The sequence below is a fragment of the Falco naumanni genome, chromosome 3 (genome assembly GCF_017639655.2).
Source record: "Falco naumanni isolate bFalNau1 chromosome 3, bFalNau1.pat, whole genome shotgun sequence".
NCBI classification, from domain to species: domain Eukaryota; kingdom Metazoa; phylum Chordata; class Aves; order Falconiformes; family Falconidae; genus Falco; species Falco naumanni.
The window spans coordinates 86,709,524-86,730,428 of NC_054056.1; the positions used below are offsets into that span (position 1 = coordinate 86,709,524).

General features: G+C 37.7%; 1 protein-coding gene across 4 annotated transcripts in view; it reads left to right on the forward strand.

The window, feature by feature from the left end:
• The window catches only part of RALYL (RALY RNA binding protein like), a 403,990-nt gene extending 393,999 nt beyond the window's left edge, over positions 1–9,991 (forward strand). For all 4 annotated transcript variants that reach the window (XM_040588212.1, XM_040588214.1, XM_040588213.1 and 1 more), the window contains one exon: positions 9,015–9,991. In XM_040588212.1, the coding sequence (XP_040444146.1) occupies positions 9,015–9,032 (18 nt within the window). In that variant the 3' untranslated portion in view covers positions 9,033–9,991. The remainder of the gene's footprint in view (positions 1–9,014) is intronic.
• Positions 9,992–20,905: the final 10,914 nt, after the last annotated feature.

Below are 20,905 nucleotides of genomic sequence, written 5' to 3' on the forward strand. Positions count from 1 at the left end.
GGTTTTGTTTGGTGTGAGGGTTTTTTTCTATTTAGGCAGGACTATGTGTTTATCTTAAGCTTTTAGGTAAGAATAAGATAGTCATGGTGCTTGAGGTTTTGGAAACATCAAAATGTTTAATTTTAATGGCTCGGCTTCAGCTGACAAAAACAATTGTTGTGCCTCCAATTTAAAACAAAACAAAAAAAACCCCAACCCGACAAACAAACAACCCCCCCCAAAAAAAACAACAAAAAAACCCAAACCCACAAACCAGCCTGTAAATTGATTCAGAGGCAAATAGTGATGTTAGATCAGGCCAAAAATTCTCTCAGACACATAAACAAAATACTTGCCTAAATGATAATAATTCTTCACTGATATAATGTAATTGGCCTTAATATTCAATACTAGTGGACTGGTTATGTGTGTTCTAAATAGATCAGAATTAGCTCCACAGCTTTTGCTAAATTTGCCTAAAATTTATGAGCATAGGGTCAACCTCTGAGTGTAGTACAGAAACAAAGACAGCCAAACACCTTCCACCCAGAAGCAAGCCTAAATCCTTTTTCAGGGGAAGGTGATGGTGGTTTATAAGAAAGATAGCAAGGTTTGTGCTATAACTTATGTCTGGCAAAGAAACATCAGAATTAGCTGAAGTAACTCAAGACTTTAAATATGAAGACTGATTTCAGTTCCACCCCTGAATAATTTTGTCAACATAATTTCCACTAATTCTGGTGGAGTTGCTCTTCTTTTATCTCCCTGTCTTTTGATTGACTCCAGTAGACTTTGGATGACTTGTGGAACATGCTGGGTTGGGTTTGGTTCACCTATTTGCAGCCAAATTCCCCAATCATGTGTAGGGAGAATATCCATCAGAACCGTAACCTAGCATAGATACCAAAGCAGCCGTACAAGGTACAGTGGGAAAGTGGTGAGAGAATGGAAAAAGAACACTGTCGCTCTCTAGACTTTCACTGTGATACTGAAATCCTCTGCAATGCCTCAGACCAGCCATTGGAGCCTGTGTTTGGCTTGGCTTTGAGCCTATCAGCTTAATCCTCAAATTCTTAGATTTAACTGAAATTGAGCAATTGCCATGCATCACACATTTTTCCTGGTGTGTCAGTCTTTGAAAGTAAATAGCTTGAGTTCCCCTAGAAAACATTCATTTCACAGGCTTTATCAGTATGCTTGAGCCTCAAGAATGCTGAATGAAAAACCCTCAGAGGAAACATTTTTCTGTTGAAAGTCTTTACACAAGTAAAGAGGGGTAAACACTGAAAAGCCAAAAGATCATTATTTTTCCATTTAAAAAGACACAAATTTTAAATGTTTTTTATTTTTTCAATACAAATTGCAGAGCCACTGTAGTTAGTGACCCAATTATTCCAAAAGGTCTCAGTTCTTGAGAAAATATAAATGTGTTACTAAGAAGATTTTCTGCATGATTAATACCAAAACATGAAAGGCAGATTGGATTTATCTATACAGAGGCATTTATGGACCACAGAAAAGAGAAGTTATTTAGAAGGTGATAGAACTGTAATTGCCATTTCAACAAAAAAGCAATCAGTGAGGAATAAAACAAGCTCAGTCTGCCAAAATGAAGATTTGGAAGTTAATCAAATGCAATCTTAGCCAGGCTGTTATGCTGATATGTGTATCTGAAGTTTCCAAATTGTTGTTGCTATTGATTTCTAAAAGTACAGTACAGTTTTATAATGTCTTTCAAAATGAGTAAGTTATGTTCCAGCCCAAATAGAGAATCAAAAGGCTAAATTCTTCTCTGCTTCTTCTTTGCAAGGTTATATTAATCCCTTCTCAGCTATTAGGTGATTCTGTGCCGTTTGCAGACCACAATGCAACCCCAAGTCCACCATTTTACTTTGTAATTTTTATTTTTAAACAAATGTCTCTTGAAATCCTCATTAAAAAATATATCATGCATTACTGTGCACTTTGTATTGAAATAAGTATTATGCAGAAAAATACCAAGCCAAACATGTTTAAACAGGATCAGCTTTTCTTGTAATTTCCATCTGGATCACATTTCCAAACCAAGTCTTTCATAGACATCCTGTATGTTTAATTGACTTTCTTAATTCAGTACACTATTGCCACCATTTAGGTATCTGTTGTTCATCATTGTTAGCCTCATCCCACCCCGCCTTCCCATGGTTTACTCTGAGCTTTCCCAGTATCTCTGTCATCTCATGCTAAATGCTTCCGTTTCCTCCAGCAAGCTCTCCTCCCCATTCCTTCTCTTTTAATTTTCTTTTTACTTCATTTCACCTGGTCTTTAAGTTGAGTAAAACTTCTGCCTCCAAGTAACTGACTGAACAATCTCCTGTTGATTAGACAGGCCACTCCTTATCTCATTACCACCACTGTGTACAATTTCTTTTTCCTGCATGGGTGCACTTGGTTTTTTGATACCCATCTAAACTCTAATTTGGCAATACTGGGAAAGTTTAGCCGGTGCTTTCTGTGTAATTAGTTTAAGGTAGTTCTAGTAAGCTTCTACTTTCATATATTTTTAAAAGACACTATTTAAAGTGTAGACATAGTGAGTGGCCTCAGGCTACAAGTTTTAGCAGTTCCTTTATATAATAAGCTGTGTGTTCAAACTTGCACCCTTGGCATTGATAGGACAGGAGCTATTGCCTTCAGCATTAATATTGATTGGACCACAGCTTCACACTGGGGAATTCCTACTCCTCACAAGAAGCAGAGGTTAATTCAGTATGAATTTTATTCTACAACCTTCTCACAGCACCCTGCATCCTAAAACCATCTCCTTCATAGCATTCAGAATGATAAAGGAAGATCCTTACCATAGATCCTGCTAATACTCAGTTACACTTGCTTCTCATGGAACGGGCCCAAGCCCAAGAAGCAGAAAACACCTAGAGCTCTCCAATGAAAGTCATACCTCTGGGAATTTGCTACGAATATACACGCTTCTTCAGGATTAAAGGAAAGTGGGACGTTTTCCCCTTTGCTACATTTGGCACTTGATCCCCAGAAGGTGTTGAGTTGCTGTCATGGAACTCTGGTACAAGCTGAGGAACTCTGTGGACAGCATCAGTGAGGCTTTACTGCATTTGGTTTGGCTTTATCAGCCAAGGGAGAACATGAAATGTAGTGGTGGTGGTGGTGGGAGCACGTATTCACTGTGAGGTAGTCTTGTGAGTGCATTCTGGGTAAAGACTTCAGGGCAGCAAGTTCTGCAAAAGCACCACCCTCCTACCTTCTGACCTCTTCCACATTCTCCTGCTTGGAGATTCTGCAGCCCACCCCACACTCTGCGAAGGTCCAATGCCTCCAGCTTCAGATGCCTCCCACTGCCACCAGATACTACACTACTAGTCCCTGAGTCTTCTCCTACTCCTATAAAAGGACCTTGTAGAAGAAGATCTTGCTTCAAAAAGCAGTCAATTAGGGGGAAAACCACAGAGTAAAGTGAGGTGCACAGATCCACTTTTTTCCCTCCTCCTCACTGCTGTCATAGTCCCAGTCAACAAAGCTCTTAAATTACCTTCGTGACTCTAATTCCAAAGTCACTCCTTCAACCTCACACCTGACTCAACTTAGCCGCAGCATGGCCTCACTGATTCTCCAAATACTAGATCCCATCTCCACCACTACACCCAGCACCATCCATCACAAATCTGCCTACACAGGACTCTGAGAAAGAAGAGATATGTTGGTCTAGGGGGAAAATCAGTACTTGACAGGGCTATCTCATTCTTCCCACTGATTTTTATCAGGCAAACAAGTGAAACCAAGCATTTTAATACAAAGGAGATAGAAATTTGTGTTCACTTATGAGTAAAACAGCCATTCTCAGATTTACTCACGTAAGTACTAACACTTCAAAGCAATTAAACTGTTCACTGAACAGAAAAATGATTCTGTAGTGTTTTCAGCAATTAAAGTATGATTGACAGAGTACAAAAGATAATGATTAGGTTTCATCATTGGAAGAAAGGTTTAAAGAAGGTTCAACTGCTCCCTTTAATCATTCTCTATTAATATTTACCAAACTGTACAATTTCTCCTGTTTGTTATATGCAGTGAATATTCTGTCACTAGGTCATGATAAAAAGTTCTGCTTTGGTGCCATAATTTGGTCTGTCATGTTTTACAAATGTTACGAATGACAGCAACAATCCCATAACACACATTCATGTTCCCCAGCTAACACCTACTGAACTGAACGTTTACATTTCATATGAGGGCATTATACTAAATCACCTATTAACTGTGTTTATATGTAATCAGAGATTTCATGCTTTATGTGGCAAAGCACAAGGTGTATCTCAAATGAGCACAATTGTGAAGTCTGTGAGAGCTAATAAAAATCCAGGGTTCTTTGGTAAACCCTGTTCATTGCTGTAGTTTTCCATTCATGGTGATGAATGCTGTGTAAAAACCAAAAGAAGCCTGTGCCCCCATAGTACCTTACAAACATAAATTACTGGGGTTTGCACTCAATGTGAGCTGCCTGCTTAAGAAAAAGGAAGGATATTGTTTTCAGTTAGACACAACAAATAAACAGAATGGCAATTTGCACTACTATTTTCTGTAATGCATCCTGGTTTTTCTCATTTTAGAGAAATATCTGGATCAATAATGGCTAACCAAGATTTGTGGTGTTATTTTTTTTTTTAAAGTCTGTTCTGCAGATACAGTTTTTCACCTCCTTGGCTGTCCAGAAAGTACATTTCATAATCAGAAGAAATTATGAGAGATGAAACAGAGTATGCCATACTAGAGAACATAAAAGCGGCATCTGTGGACCTGGATTCAGTATTCACAGTTATACAGATAACAGTTTAGGAGTGAGCATCAGATGCAATCAAAGCAATTGCACTGCAACTGCAGTTTGAGGTAGTGCAAGTATGAGGGCCAGTGTTGTGAGTGAAAGGACAGTGCAGCAGCTGCATTTTAATGGGGCTTGCAGTTGTTTTGCGGAAAGTGATGTATGGCAGACACATAACCCACTGCCAAAGCCTAGTCAGACACCAAAAGCAGCCTGGGAAGGTGTCAGGCACTGAGTCTTCTGCTCAACAGGAGCCTGACAAAAGTAGAAATGTGATTTTACCTGAAACCAAGCAGTAGTAGCAATTAGCTTCAGATGCCTCCCTTAGAGTTATTAACCTCAGACGTCCAGTCCTAAGGGTGGGATTTCTGGCAAGGAAAAAGAGGCAGGAGAGCAAAAGGAAGCATATTTGAGGCCTCGCGTTTCAAGCTCATGTATGTGTGCACCATCATCTATCCATCCACTGTTTAGCTGCATTTTATGGGAATTTCTAAGATTAATGTTATCATGAAAGCCATTTAGAGCAATCAATTGTTTAAAAACATGCATTTTGATAGATGGATATATTTGTATATACTTGCTGGATGCTCTTATTGCTTATAATTATTGTAGGGCATACAGTAAATTCTGCAACATCTATATTCTGTGGGACTGTTCTCTAAACATTTTCTTAATATACTACAAGGGAAGATGTTAATTGTGTACACCTTTTGTGTCATTTAGCCATGGTGCATTCCTAATACTTCCTCCCAGGGACATATGCTGAACTTATGCTCTCAGTAAGATTTATTCCTATACATCTAGGTCTGGAAAGTGAGCATGGTGAAGGAAGTCCAGCACACTTTTCCCATAAACCCTGTGAGAAGGAAGCTAGGTATTTATGGAGAACAAGGAATGTACCCCTGTTGTTTACCCTTTTTCAGAACTTTAAGGAAGAACAAATAAACCAGAGCAGGGAAGAGGCTGAGCTCAGTTTGGACCCAGCTAGCAGAGATCAAAACTCACACTTCCCCCAGACAAATAAAGTACACCTAAGTGAGTTTAGAAAAGCCAGCAGCATGTCCCCAGCCACAGAAGCGGTGGTCACCATTACAGCTTCCAGCTGCTTGAGGAGGCTGGGGGGAGAGGAGAGACTCACCTCCTCTAAGAGAATGGTGCCGCAGGTCTTTAACATGTATTGAAATTGCCTTCTCAAAAAAGGCTTTTAGGAGATATACAGAGTGCAAACTACTTCTATAAATGCAGAGCAGGTGATCTGATGGCCAGGCTCTCCCATAAAAAATGTCCTTTGCATCCAGTGTGTTCTTAAGTATCTACAGATGTAAAGACTGGAATTATCTAGATTTTGAGGGGAGGTAAGTGATAAAACCATTAAACTTCTAAAAGACAAGATGGAAAGCCCTCTAAATTTTTACTGAATTTTATCTGATTTACTCCATCATTTTTAGTGATTATACTTTGGGGCCCATTAAGTTGAACTGCACTTTCATTTAGAGAGGTGTTTAATATTTAATGTTGGCTTTCCAGTATTATATACATTGTAATAATGTAAAGTTAAAATTAATTGAATCTAGTATAATTTGAGTCTGGTAAAAATGCTAGAAGGTTCATACTGGAACTATAATAACAGTAGCAATAGCATTTCTGGAAGGCTGAAATACAGCATTATGCCTAAGACTGTTTCCAATAGCTTATACTTAAAAAGCCACCCAGATAGGGAAAAAAACAGCAGAAATAATTTCAGGCGCAGAATGAACCTATAAATACTCCATAACCTACCTCCAGCTTTTTTCAAAGATTATGATGGCAATTAGGACAGTATATACTGTTTCTTTGATATTGTCTATGGCTGCCAAGGCTATGTGCTCAGTTGGATTATTCAATTCTTAAAATGCATAATGTTCAAATCACACATTCTAAAGTGGTTTTCTGTTAGAACTACATCAAATGAAAGCCATACTGCTGGCTTAAATGTAATTTAGCTCATCCTTGTTGTGTCAGAATGTTTTTTTACATATATATATAACGGGAAGGAAATGAAAAGATTAAAAAAAACATTAGTCATCATGAGGTTTTTTAATATCATCAGCACTAACATAAAGCCAGCTGATAAATTGCACACTATTCAGAAAAAAGAAATAGAATAAAATTAGTATTGCATTACACTAGATTAATCATAGCCCTGGGTTACTGTCATTCTATGGAAAAGAAAAGCTTGACTATTGCAGAATTTAAAGTTTCTTCTCAGCCTTTAAGATTATTTGTCTTAAGAGGCAAATAACAAGCCCGTGTACTGAAGAAAGAACACAAGATTTTGGACTGCTGGGGTTGGTAAATTTTTATCATTGTTTCTAAACGACAGCAAAGCAGCATTGATGACTTGGATCCAGATGGTTAGCAGTAACGCTTCATAATGGTAACCTAATGAAGCTTTTTAGTGCTGGTGACAGGTAAATGCTTGAAAGGTTTATGGCAGGGAAAAAGCTTCAATAAATAACTTGAAAATCTGTCTCTTCTTACTTGCATAATTATTGCTTGTTATAATGGCGTAATGGAACAGCGAAGCATAGGTGAAGAAAAGGCTAGAAAAGGGGAACTCTCTCTGGAGCTAATAGGATGTACAGCGGAATTTTTTTTATTTCTTGCAAGATGAATAGCTACTTAACAACCATTAGGCCTCTCTCAGACTTAAGGGGACAATTTAAAAATCTTTTTCATATGGTTAAGTCTGTCCAGGGATCAGAAGCTAAAAATAGGGGAGATGAAGGTTTTTCTCTATGCAAGTAGAAAATAAAGATTTCAGCATATTTTAACTGAAAGAAGAAAGTTCTGGGGCCTCTCAAATGAGCATTTTCCCCTAATCCCGGTTACCTGTGAAGGGTACAACCACAAATCCTGTGCTCACTTTGCAGTGACGAGGAAATCTGATGGATGGATACTTCAAAGGGCAGGAGGCCAGTCCTGCGGGGACTCTGATGTTTCTGATAAAACCTTTTGATTGAAAAAACAATTTTTCAATAAATTTCCCTCTTTTCTGGGGAAGAAAAAGGCAGGCTTAAAACTCACTGAAGGAGGAGGAAATTGGCTGAGAACATTTGGAAATTTTTCAGGTTTTGATCAGAAGTGCACCAGGTTTTGTCAGCTGTTTTCAGTTTCAGTTATAGAAAATTATATAGCAAAAAAAAAAAGTGAAAAAGAAATTGGCTGAGAAACATTTTTCTTGTCAAAAGTAAAAAAAAAAAAAAAAAGAAAAAGGAAAAAGGTTGAAAATTTCACTTAAAAAAAGAAACCATCTACTTCTGTTAACATTTTCTACTGTCAGTTTTCCAAACACATATGACTGGGAAAGTGTTGTCAGTTTTTCTGTGGGTAGGTTGAGCTGGTATGTCTTACACTCCCCTGCAGCATCACTGAATGCCTAGTTGAAGCTGATAGCACTAATGGGTCACGTAGCAGGACTCTCAGATTTTTTAGATGCAACCTGCTTCCAGCCTCTGCTGGAAGTCTAACCCTCAAAAGTGTTGGCTGACACAGGACTTTTGCAGTTTCACACTGCGGCTGGTAAAACAACATAAGAAATTAAAGGATATGCAAATAAAGTTAAAGCATGTACACAAGAACAATAATAAAATAGATTATGTCAAAGGAAGCCACTGAGGAAAGATCCTTCTATCTGGTAACTATAAGCATTGCTGAAAGCACACAGTCAATGTAAATGGTCTGGAATAAGGTATATAAATAGTGCAATGGGACAGAAGCAAAGAATCCTACACACAATTTATTTAGATTGAATGCTATTACGTAAATGAAGCATTTAATTGCAAAGCAGCTAAGATACATTCTTCTATTTTCTGCTACTAAAATAGAAATTATTTGGCAGTTGTTTGCCAAGCATTATTGAGGGGAGGTGCACTTCAGCCTCAACACCTCTTCCTTGAATCACTGTGGTTATTTTGGGACACACAGTCTAACTCAGGATCGTCGCACAGTCCTGATTGTCCACTGCTCCGGGTACAGGACTTTTCTTTTAGCCCTCAAAGGGTTAGGGGGGTAAAGCCTGACAAATATCGGTATTTGATTGATTTGTGAAAAAGCCAAATCATAGTCCTCTTCCGTCTTTTCCCCAGTTGTCTTGGCTTCCTTTTGAAGTTCTGCTGGAAGAAATTCTGTGCCTTCATACTAAAGCGAACATTTCATTTCTCAGTTTCTACAGATCAAGTGATGAGATGTCATGTGTGAACCCCCTGAAGGCTGAGAAGAGAAAGTCTGACTTGCCCACGGAAAATTGTGAACTGCGGTTTCTTACTGGCTAGCAACACCTTTGATTCAATTTGTATGAAAACTCAACTTAGTTATTAAAATGGACGTTACTGTTCAAATATTAGAAACTCCATTTCTTATATGTTCTAAGCTGTACAATTGTCAGATTTTTATGGTTTAGATTGTAAATGTGTTTTTCTCTGGCTAATTATTGGTATTATTTTTTTAATTTTGACGTCTTAAAGGCCAATGTACTGTATCATAATAATATGAAGGACATATTTAACAGGTGTGGGAAACACTGTATACAAATGTATATTTCTAAAAGCTATTTTTATGATTAGCATGTTTTACTGTTTTACCATATTTAGAGTCAGGTGATATTGCACTTCTTTGTTTACAGCTTAATTCAAACAAGATCATTATGGATCATTATGATCAGTGTCATAATTAAATACATTGTATGGTATTTTCCATTATTTTATTTATATTTGTCATTGGAAATAATTATGTTTATTAATAGGGTTAGCTGCTAAAAAGTGAAAATGTCAAAATAAGAGAGCAATCCTTGATAACCTGTAAATTGGATCCTCCTGTAAATCCCTTTCTTCAGATAAGCACTCTCCGGGACACCATTCATCAGACAGTTGTTACAGCTGTTCCTGCAAGTTTCTAAAGGCAGTTTGTTGTTACCATACAACAGCCAGTCTCCTGTCTAGCCAGGTAAATTACTTATAGACTGCCAATATCTGACAGCCTGAGTTAGCCTACTGACTACTTTTTGATTTATTTTCTGGCAGTAGTCTTTCCACTCCTGAACCACTAAAGCCCTCCTAAAAGCCTGCAGTTGGAATAATTAATTATTACAGATGTTGTAGGGGGAACCTCAGTACAGAATTTCTTAATAAATCATATTTCCTTTCAAACAGAGCGGATGCCTTATTTCTCTTGTGTTACTGAGATATTAAGGGTATCAAAGCATATATGATATGGGCACAAGGTCGTCTTCTCTAATGAAAGTACCAACTCGTTCACCATCCCAAAGCTAGACCTCCTTAGCATCACAGATGGCATGAAACGAGGAATAGATATTTATCTATGTCTTTATGTGATATATACTCCAATAGAAAAATACATGTCTTTAAAGTGATTGCAGGGGAAAAAAAGATACTTAATAGCTACAGCCTTCCAAGAGGGAGAGACATTAATTTAAGAAGTACCTTACACAGTCAAATGGATCTCAGACCCAGCTGTGTGCCAGTCTGCAGCATGGAGCCCTGACATCCACTGATATTCATGGCCAGGGGTAGTTTGTATTTGGGATCATCCAGCAACACAAAGATGAACCCTTGCCTTGCCCATTCAATCACTCCCTGTAGGCTGAAAGCAAGAGAAAAAGAAAGGTACCAGAAAGACTCTTCAACAGATCAAACTTTCAACTTCTATAAAAAACAGCAGTTTCTGAGATGGTAGGTTCACCTCAAACAGTGGGGGTATGAGGAGGTGGGAGCTCCAGGTCTCCAGTCACATTTCCAGCATGAGAACCATCATCAAAGAGGGACTGATACTCTTCAAACATTTGGAAGAGAAGCATACATTTGAATTTAATTATTTATTACTGAGCGGGAATTTTCTTCACTAGGAGACTATGTAACATAGCACTTTCAGTTATGTTTGTGTATCTTATATTTAACTTGTCTATTTTCTGTGGAGTTACATGGTTTACCTAAGTGCTGAGTAGTACCTTGCTACTTAATTAAGACAAGAATAGCATAAACGTTCATGCCTGAGTATAAAAAATCACAGCTTGAGAATCCACCTAGGCTGACTCTCCCAGAAAAGTACAGCAAAAAATACTTCTGTGTAACTGAAAAATTAGATCAAATCAAAGTGTGAAATATTTCTCCACTTTCTATCTACTAGTATAGGTTATGATCATTTTTAACTGTAAAAATGCAAAGAGAATTGCTGTTTTTTGATCTCCATCGTTGGCTGACAATTAAAAAAAAAGAACTCCAAACCTCAGCAGCTCAATGGGCATTTTGCCCATTTCAATTATATAATATGTTGGCTCATTTAAAAGATGCAGAATGTCATCCAAGGGGATCAGTTCTGATGTTGGTGTTAATAAACTACATGAGAGTAACAGCTATGTGTATCATTTCTTCACCACCTCCATTCCAAACGAGCTAATAATCAAAGAAAGCACTCTACTAGATTATTATAAATTCTTTCCAATCATTACCTTTAGATTATATACTTACGGAAATGATTGCACCATCATAGTCTTGACACTGTTTCACACCATAGTTTAAGTTGTGAATATATTTTGAACACAAAAAGACACCTCTGATAACACCATGAGGCAGTATTTCATTTGCAAGCCAGAAGCTTGTGCCATGCAGTCGATTCCTAGCAAGGTTTCTTAATGGCATGTTTGCTTCAAATCACTACAGAGGATGCTGGCAGCTTCCACAGAGCTTGATAGTTCTCTACTTTTCATGTATGCAGTATGCTGGGTGTTGTTTGTCATCACTACTTCTACTTGTTTTACATGGGTTTTGTCAGTTGTGGGGTTTTAACATTGCTCATTCCTTGCAATATGGAAGAACAGAAAACATAAAGGATCTTGTCAGTTGGTTTGGGTAGTCAACAGTCTTATAAAATCCTTTATGGACAGTCCCAAATTACACCAATTCATTTTCTACACAGACCTATACACTCTGTGTATTTCAGATATTCATTTCTAACCTGTTCAGCTGCATGAATGGAAAATATTTACTAAAAAGCTTTAAAGTTTGGATCAAGAAAAAATATTTTTACTTTTGTAAACTCTTGTATTACATATTGTTGCAGTTCTTATTAGTTTTCTCTGTAGATCCATTTTTAGTTCTGAAAAATCATTGTACTTAAACTATGTAGATAGCTGCAATCTTGTAAGCAGACATATTTTTAATAGGTACCACTGCAAGTTAGAATTAAAACGTTCAGGGTTTGCCCATGTAGAGCAGATTGATGGTTCATTACAGTTTTCTTTAAAATGTTGTAACATAATTTTTACATGTCTGTAAATAAATATTTTCTCTGATTTATGCACTAATTCAGTTTTGTAATTTCTTCTCTTAAAATGTGACTGTAAGAAACTTTCCAGGAAAAAGTTTATTTCTCTTATGGAAAAATACCAATTAAAGCTCTGTAATACAACTTGTGCTTCACAAACTTTCCAACCAGAACAAACAGAAACAGGCACCCATAATATGAAGTACTTACCTTACGTAAGTAAGTAAGATAGAAAAAATAATGTGATAACTCCTGTTACCATTTTGACAGTTTGAGAAATTTAAGGACAAGTCCTGTGTTAAAAAATGACAGAGAAGAAATGAAAACTTCCTGAAAAGAGGGAATTCTTCAGTGGGGTAAAAGAGAAGAGGGGCCCAGTGGTGGTATTTCATTGAATTTGAGGAATGCATTTTCTTAATCTTGGAAGCTTCCAAGTTTCATGTATCACTAAAGCAGTGTGAATATTACTTACAAAAATATGTTAAGAATATTTATCATTTTCTGTTTAGTATTCAAAAACACTTTTTATTCACAGTTTATTATTCTATATACAAGGTGCTGCTATACAAACTAAGAAAAACTCATCCACAAATTATAAAAGAATATTTTAAAATTATATTGATATTGTTGGGAAGCAAGACTATTTTGAAATGTGTGTGATCTATACATGGTATTTAATTTTCTACTTTTCTAAATGTGTTGTCCGTATTACTACAGCTATGCCAGATTTTGCACAAGTTTGTAAAACCTATAAACAACTTACTCTTATTATGCACAATACAGGGCCAGTTCCTCACTCTGAAAGAACCCTGCTACAGATTAAATAGTAGCCAATTGAAATAATTTCTAATTCCTTTTTAGTAGACAAGGTAGGACGAGAACTTTAAAAGTTTCTAGTTTCCATGTTCAGAAGAATCTTCAATAGTCTAGAAAATTTAAATAAGGAATATAACTGAACAGAGAGGAAAAAAGATAATAAAGTAAAGATAATTTCATTTCCTGTACTTGTCTGTCAAGATCTTATGTAATAAACATAATCAAAAAAATTCAGTTTGGCAATCTTAAATTCTGTGTTGGATCATACTAGGCATGAGGGCAGTTATTACTGAAATTAAGGCATCAATCAGCCAAGAATAAGGAGGAAGAACATCCTGCAGTGTTAGATGGTTAAAACATCAATCATTCTAACACTTTATGGGCAAATATATTTGGAACAGAGGCATACTTAACCCTTTGCATGATTATATAAAGTATAGAAAATACAATTTATGCAATTATATTGTAGTCAGGATTATATTCCAGTATATTTTTTATTTTCTCATATGAAGATCCATTATGAGCCCCATTTATTGCCATTAGGGACAAAGACAAATATTTTTGAGTTTTGAACCTGTTGGGAAAACGATTATAAAAATAATGCAAAATTATTAGAGGAGTGGAGGAGTTTTCCACATAAGTAATACAATCCTGCCTCTTTGCCTTGAGTCCAATACAAAGCACTGAAAAGATTTTCTGGTCTTATAAATTCTTTACTCTGAGACAGTAACCTTGTTCCATGTCTGCATGGACAGGCTTCAGTTCCATGTTTTCAGGCTTTTATCCTCCCTGAAATAAACTTGTAGTGCTTTTCCATCATTAGCGCTCACCAAAGTTACCCAATGAGGTCCGGCAGCCACAGATCAGAAAGACAACCTCTGTATGGTTAGACTTCTACACAAGAGGAAAGATAGTGTGTGTGGTGAAGCTAAGGACTATTGGACACCCTAAACTAGGAGAAAATATGTTTCTTTTGGCCAGCAGCTGTCAACCTGAACAGTCAGCTAAGGGCAGACCTGACTACAGATAGTCTGTTCCCAGGAAAAGGAGGGTCTAGCCAAGGATATGACTAAAGATGCAGGAAGATTCTGTACAGTAATAAAACCAGCACAACTTAACAAGTTAGTACTGATAGTACTGTAGCTCTGAGCATTTGTTACCAATGAAATGTTCTGGCCATGAGGATGGAAGAGAGAGAGAAAGTAAAGGCACCTGCGTACAGCGTTGACAGCCCTACTGTGGTGATCTGTGCCTTTACAACAGCCAGTCCTGGAAAACGGATAAAGCCCTCTGACAAACTGCTTAGGAAAAACACTGAGTGCCACAGGAAACAGATAGTTTTTATTAGGGTTATTAACTCATTTGAGACAAAAAAGAGCTCAAAGTTTTTCACAGATACACATTTTTGGGTTGCTATAGTAAGTATTCATTTGATTAACCTCTCCAAAAAAGATTGCTGTTCCACACTTGTATGAACAGAATTAATCCACAATTACCACGTTGTATTAAAACAGAAGACCTAGTTCCCATATCATCCATCCCATATAAATCCAACTAACCAAGCAAAACTGTTTCTAAAGGTTACATTTAAAACTTTCTAATACTATCCTGGCTATATATATTTAGCAGCCTAAAGCAATGGAAAAGAAGCTTTGCAAGACCACTCTGTGCTGTATTACTATATGTGAATATATCTATGATGTGTTGCTATGCATATATGAAAAAAATATTCTCCCATTGCTTTGTGCTCTAGATAATTAGAAAAGTTTCTCCGCAACTAGAGACAACTAATGTTGTGGAAAATAAGGACGCAGCTCATCCCTGGGGTAACTCTGCAGGTATTGGTCATTAAATGTGTACCTTCGGTGTCTGCTCCAGCTGGATTCTTAAGCAGAAACTGGGATCAGTGCTCACCCTATGAGGAGTTACAGCAGCGTTTAGCATGTTATTTGAAGAAAAAAAAAAGTGATAACGCATATTGCAGTTGCTAATATTGTTCATGCAGCAGGAACACGGTGGGACAAGGTGGAGGAGCAGAGGATATACAGTGTGGTAGGGCTGCAACTTGAATGGCAGCACTGAAACTTGAGTGATCATTGAGAGGATCTCACCTGGGGATGACTGAGGAAATTACGGAAAGGGGATGTGCTGCACATGTACTCGTACTTGTGAAGAAACCTCCCCCACATATTTATTTATTTTCACATCCCTATCGGTACGCCGTGATTCTGACTATTCTTTCAAGAGCTAAGCCTCCAAATTTCCGGCTGATTTTGGTTGAACTTCCCAAGAATTCAACACGTGGCAATGTGTAGCCTATCATACGAAAAATTAATCTGCTGTTCAGAATTTTGGCCTGGTTGTTCAATCCACAAGATGAGTGAGGGATTTAATAGATGTCTGTTCACTTGAGTGACTACATTAACTGTAAATCTATGCTTCCATTGATGGGAACACTGTAGATGAGACAGCTGCACTTCTGACACTATCTAAATGCCAAACTCCAAGAAAATGTACGCTGATCCTGTGAGGAGAAGGGCTATGTAATCGTAACAAGATGGCAACTGGCCACTACCACTAGAAAAATTAACCTAGACAGCAGCCCTTGCTCAGGCCACTTCTACTGATTGTTTGCCAGTAGCAACTGGACACTTCACCTTATATTAGCCACCCTCCATAGGTAAGTGGTTTATATATGTTATGCTGGGGTTTATTGTGAAAATACATAAAACAGCTCTCGGGTAAATGAGGTAGCACTGTCTTAAACCAGCAAAGAATTTGGCTTAATGTTCTATAAAGTTATTTCAGCTGCAGTTATTTAAATAATTCCCATGCAGGCTATGTTTGCTATCTCTAACTAGCAGGGGAAGACCACAGACAAGTGTTTTCAAAATATTCTTAAACTTTTAAAACAATTTCTTAATTTAATATCTTTTTTTAAATCTCATTTTTCTCTCTCTTTACTATGTTAAACTGAAAGGAATTATGAAAAAGTAAACATTTAGCAAATATAACATTCACAATGTATTTGCAAAAAAGATATTTTAATTCATACACACAGTAGAAAGGTATCTTTTGAAACTGACAAGCAGAATTGATTAAAATAGGAAAGCTTTCAGGAATACAAGCCTATCTGGGTTTTTTTCTAATTTACCCTTTGACCATCTTTATATGGCTTGATTGCCTTGTCTACAAAAACAGTGTTGTAGTTAAAAACAGCAAATCAAAATGCAACAGATAGTTTTTATCAGCAGTGGAGCTATGCCACAATCCATATTTCTAGTCAATCAAAATTCTGATTTCTACAATTTCTACACAATTGTTACACAAATCATTGTGCATAAAACATATAAATCAGTGTCTGAAGTGATGAATTTGGGTTGTGAGTTTTTTGCGGGTTTTTTTTGTTTTTGTTTTTTTGGGTTTTTTTGTCAATAGACAATATTTTATATTCTGGTCTCCATCATTACTCTACTTTACACAGGAGGACCATGTTTTATGCAATATGTGATACCAAGCAAATAAATGCCTAGACATTTCTTTTCTTAGTTCTATACAGGACAATTTTCAGTGATATATGTCAGGAGGTTTACTGTGTTTGTGGTCACATATTGCATTACTTGTAATCAATGTATCAGTGTATGAAATGCTGTTTTACAAATCTGTTCATTGAGCACTATTCTTTAATGTAGCAGGCTTCAGAGAGCAAATGAATCAGGTCATGTCTCAGGAACACAAAAGTAGTTTTCGGCAGCAAGCTATATAAAATCAATTTTCCTGATTTCAAGGATGAGTGACCTTTGAGATTTGGATACTCCTCCATTTATGTGACGATCATTTGTAAGTGAATTGCAAGTTCTGAGTGTTTTTTGTGGTAGACCAACAAGGTAGAAAAACAGTAATTCAGGAGTGCTACCAGCTTAAATGTGGCTCATTCTCACCAATCTGTTCCACATTGGTTTTGGAGGACCCAAGACACTTCACAAGATAACATGATAGCAGCAGACAATCAATAATGGCAAAAAAAAAAAAAAAAAAGAGAGATATAAAAAAATCCCTTCCCATGGAATTGCATGCAGGCAGCCATGTAGACAAATGACATTGCTGACTGCTCTATCATATGCAGAAGCTCTGTGAAACCCCTTTTAGTACAGAGCTACAAAGAGAGCACATCTGCTGCTGCTACCTACTCAAAAGAACAAAGAACTTGAGCAGATGTTAGAATTCCAGCAGCTTCCTCAGATAGCACTTTTCAAAGGTATTTTTTTATAGGGGACAAGCTCAAGCTTTTTACCAATCACCTTCATCCCCCTTTTGTGTGTGGTTTGTCTCATCTGTTAAACTACATGGTTCTTCAGAGAAAAGAAATGCAGTGAAGTGGTCTCCTCTGAGAAATGAAAAGCATGAGTGAGTGGGTATGTGCAAATGGAGGAGATCCCTTCTCACCTCCACTGCCTGGGACAAACTCCTTGAGTGTGAACTTTCACTTTTTTCAGTGAAGTTGCAAGACACTGTGTTTGGAGAACTAAAACTCTCACAGAGCTTACGAGCTCCTCTTTAAAAATGTTTTTATAAATTGTTTTTCATCTGCAGACCTCAAGTGGTTGCAGAAGAAGGCTGAATCCTTTCTTGATTATCGACAGTGAATGTAGGGCATGGAGAGGCCATTTAGCTGGCTCCCAGGCTTGTCCTGTTGGTAACAGCAAGAATCTCAGAGGACTACATAGGATCCTGACCTGGTAAAATCACTACAGATTGAAAGGCTCTTTAGTGTTACAGTAGATCATATCTTCCTGTTTTCTTACAGGCAGAGTTCTAAAACTAAATATTTCGTATCATTCTGGGTATAATTTTTTACTGCTGTGAATTATCAGCATAGTAATGGAGTTTAAGTCATAAATCACACTTGACTTTCCTGCAAAATGCCCCAGAAGGGGTGGTTCTAAGTTGACAGTGTTAACCAGCTCTTGGAGCAAACAGTGTGCAAAGCAAAATTATTTAATCTCTTCAAGCTAAGGTGGTGGTGTACATTTCCTTCAGCAATGATAATCGGATTTTAGTGGTCTCCATAGCAATGCAGGTGAAAATTTAGAAAGCCATGAAGGTATCCAACAGCAAATATAGAAATGCATAATATTAAGAATGCATCCCACTGAGGCCTGGTTTTCAGGAATGCTGAGAAAATTAAATCAACATTTGTGGTTGAAAAGAATAGGGCTTGCTTACCATGAATCACTATAACTGAGCAAGGATCATGCTACATGGCATGTTGCCTCTCTGAAAAAATTTCTCTACTTTGATAATCTTTGCAGATACTTTTGATTCAAACAAATATAAAACTTGTTGAACTATTAACTTCTGGATATTTTTCCTTGTAATTTAGCCAAGACTCTATACTTGATAAATAAAAATCTCCAGGGACTGGAAATTTGCCAAACAGATTTCAGCCTAAAGTCTTGATAAAATTTTGTTGTTACTATTTTTAGCAACCTTTTTTTTTCATAATTTAGAATATAGAATTCATCCCACTAATTCCAGCAATGCAAAGAATTAACCTATAATACCTAAAATTATCTTAATACCAAAAGTATCTATAATACCAAAAGTATCTTTTAGATCCTGTCATTGGACTCTACCCTTCACAGCCTTTGTTTTTAATGAATCTCTCAGACAGTCTTTAATTTGAACTTGATATGGATCCTTTCAAGCAGAGGGAGCAGCATCAGTCACCCACCAGGAAGGCTGCTTAATGCAACACCTAGCTGAAAGATTAAGCACACTTACACAGAATAACAGAGTGCCAGGGAGACCCATAAGCTAGTAAAACTCTGAGCCAATAAATCTGACACTGCAGCCTATGTTGACCCTTCAGCTGAGATGCAGACGCAGTATAATGACAAAGATACTGTGCAGCACCTATACATCTATACTTCTTTCCAGGAGTGGGTGTGTTTGTGGTAGCTTATGTTTCACATTGTGTCCCACAGCTCTCCTGGCGTGCTGCACATGTTAGTGTTAGCACATGCGCTGCCAGCTCAAGTTTTTCAGCCCATCCACCGTACAGAGGAGGGACAAGACTTTCCCTGCACCTACTGGTATAGATGTGCCTCAGTGGCCCATAATACAGCTGGACAAGATGATCTGCAGATGTCGCTTCCTACCTCAACTATGCTGTGATGCTGTGATTTTATGTTATAGTAACATGACATCCATAAAGTCTACATTAAATAGATACTGAAGGTGCACAGGAAGCGTGCCAGAATAAGCATGTAACACCCATCTCATATATGTTCTTTATCATAAGAATCTCTTGTGAATACTCAAATACATTTCACCATGATCACTTATTGTAGCAGGAACTTTCTGTTCCCAGTAGAGCCCTGCGGCTGCTGAAGTCATGTTCAGATTGCTTTCTTTCATCCTATTCAGGACGGGTATTAACTCATAGTCAATGAGCTCTTAGTTCATGCAAAGAGGAACAATTTCAGCTGCAAAGTATTAAAACATCCTATCTCAGAGCTCTGCAGCCCTGCATCAGAGAGGTGGCACTTGGAGACTCAAAGTCTGTGAGGCAGTGAAGGGAGTTGGTCCTGTCTGTTTCATATCGGGGTTGTCTATGCTAAGTAATGAGCTACTGTACAAAGCAGAGCTACCAGAAGAGTAGGATTAGGTAAGCACTCATCCCAGATGTTCCCATGGGAGAACAGAAATCCTGAGATCCACTGGCAGAAATATTCCTGGCATCTACTGGGATCCCAAGAAGGCAGGCTATGCATCTGGTTCAGGGAAGCAAACAGCAAATGCTAGTGGCTGGAGGGCACTGCAGAGGGAGAAGCAAAGGGAAGACAGAGAGGGAGAAACCAGCAAGGGATTGCTAAAGAGCCAGTGTCTGGCCCAAGGAGCAGAATACAGGGTTAAGTATCTCAGGGAAAGCTGCAGGGTTGTTGGAAGGCGGGTTGAGAGGTTACCCCATTACCAAATGCTACTGGGAACAAATCTATATTTTGTGCAGAATCCAGAGTAGAACATCTAAAGACATATTTGAGATAGTCCTACAAAAATACAGGGAGGGGAGAGTTCCTGTATGTGCACGGACGGGGTGTGGGCATGAGCTATATGAACAGGGCACAGGGACTTATTAAGTCAAAGGCAACTTGGTCCAAGTCCAGACTGAGAATTTTCTTGCTTCCTGAACAAAAGCAGCATGGGCAGCTCCACAGCTGAGGGCAGGCTCTGAGGATTGTGAGATTGAATTGAGGTATCTATATACCACACAAGTTTCTCAGTGGTTGTAATCCTCATGGCTTGACTTGGAGAAGTACTGAGAGTCCATGAGTCCTACTGGAGTCAATGTCAATACCGTACACTTACCTCCTCTGGCATTGCTTGCTAGGATTCAAAAAAGAGACACCAAGGAAGTAATTTAGATGCCTAAACACAGGTATTTAGTGTCATATTAGATCCTCCTTTAGATTCTCCACAAAGGAATAAGTCTCACATAGTCCTGTCCATACCTGCCAGTCCCAGGAGGGTATTTCAGTTACTCAGGATATTTGAAATGGCATAAATGCAGATGTTTAGGTCTCTGAATGGGCCCTCCAATTTTAACTGTGATGTTTTGATAGGATAACTGGGGGCAGATGCCAGTAAAAAGGGCTGAGGAACACAAGAAAAAGTTTTGACCGAGGGAGTACATTTTCAAACTATAACCTGCAGCTGTATATTTCACATTCATGTCAGCAACAGTTTCCAAAAATATGCTCATGTAACTGAGAATTTCTTAAAGAAAGTCATAGAAAATTGGGGGGAAAAAAGGTTGGACAAAACGTATTAAAAATAAGTGGCAGCAATAAAGTTATTGGTGAGTCCTTTAATAGTTAACTAAAGTAGGAACTGAAACCCTGATCTGATGTTACTCACTGAAAAAAGAATCAGATATAGCATGTGTTAAATTATCCT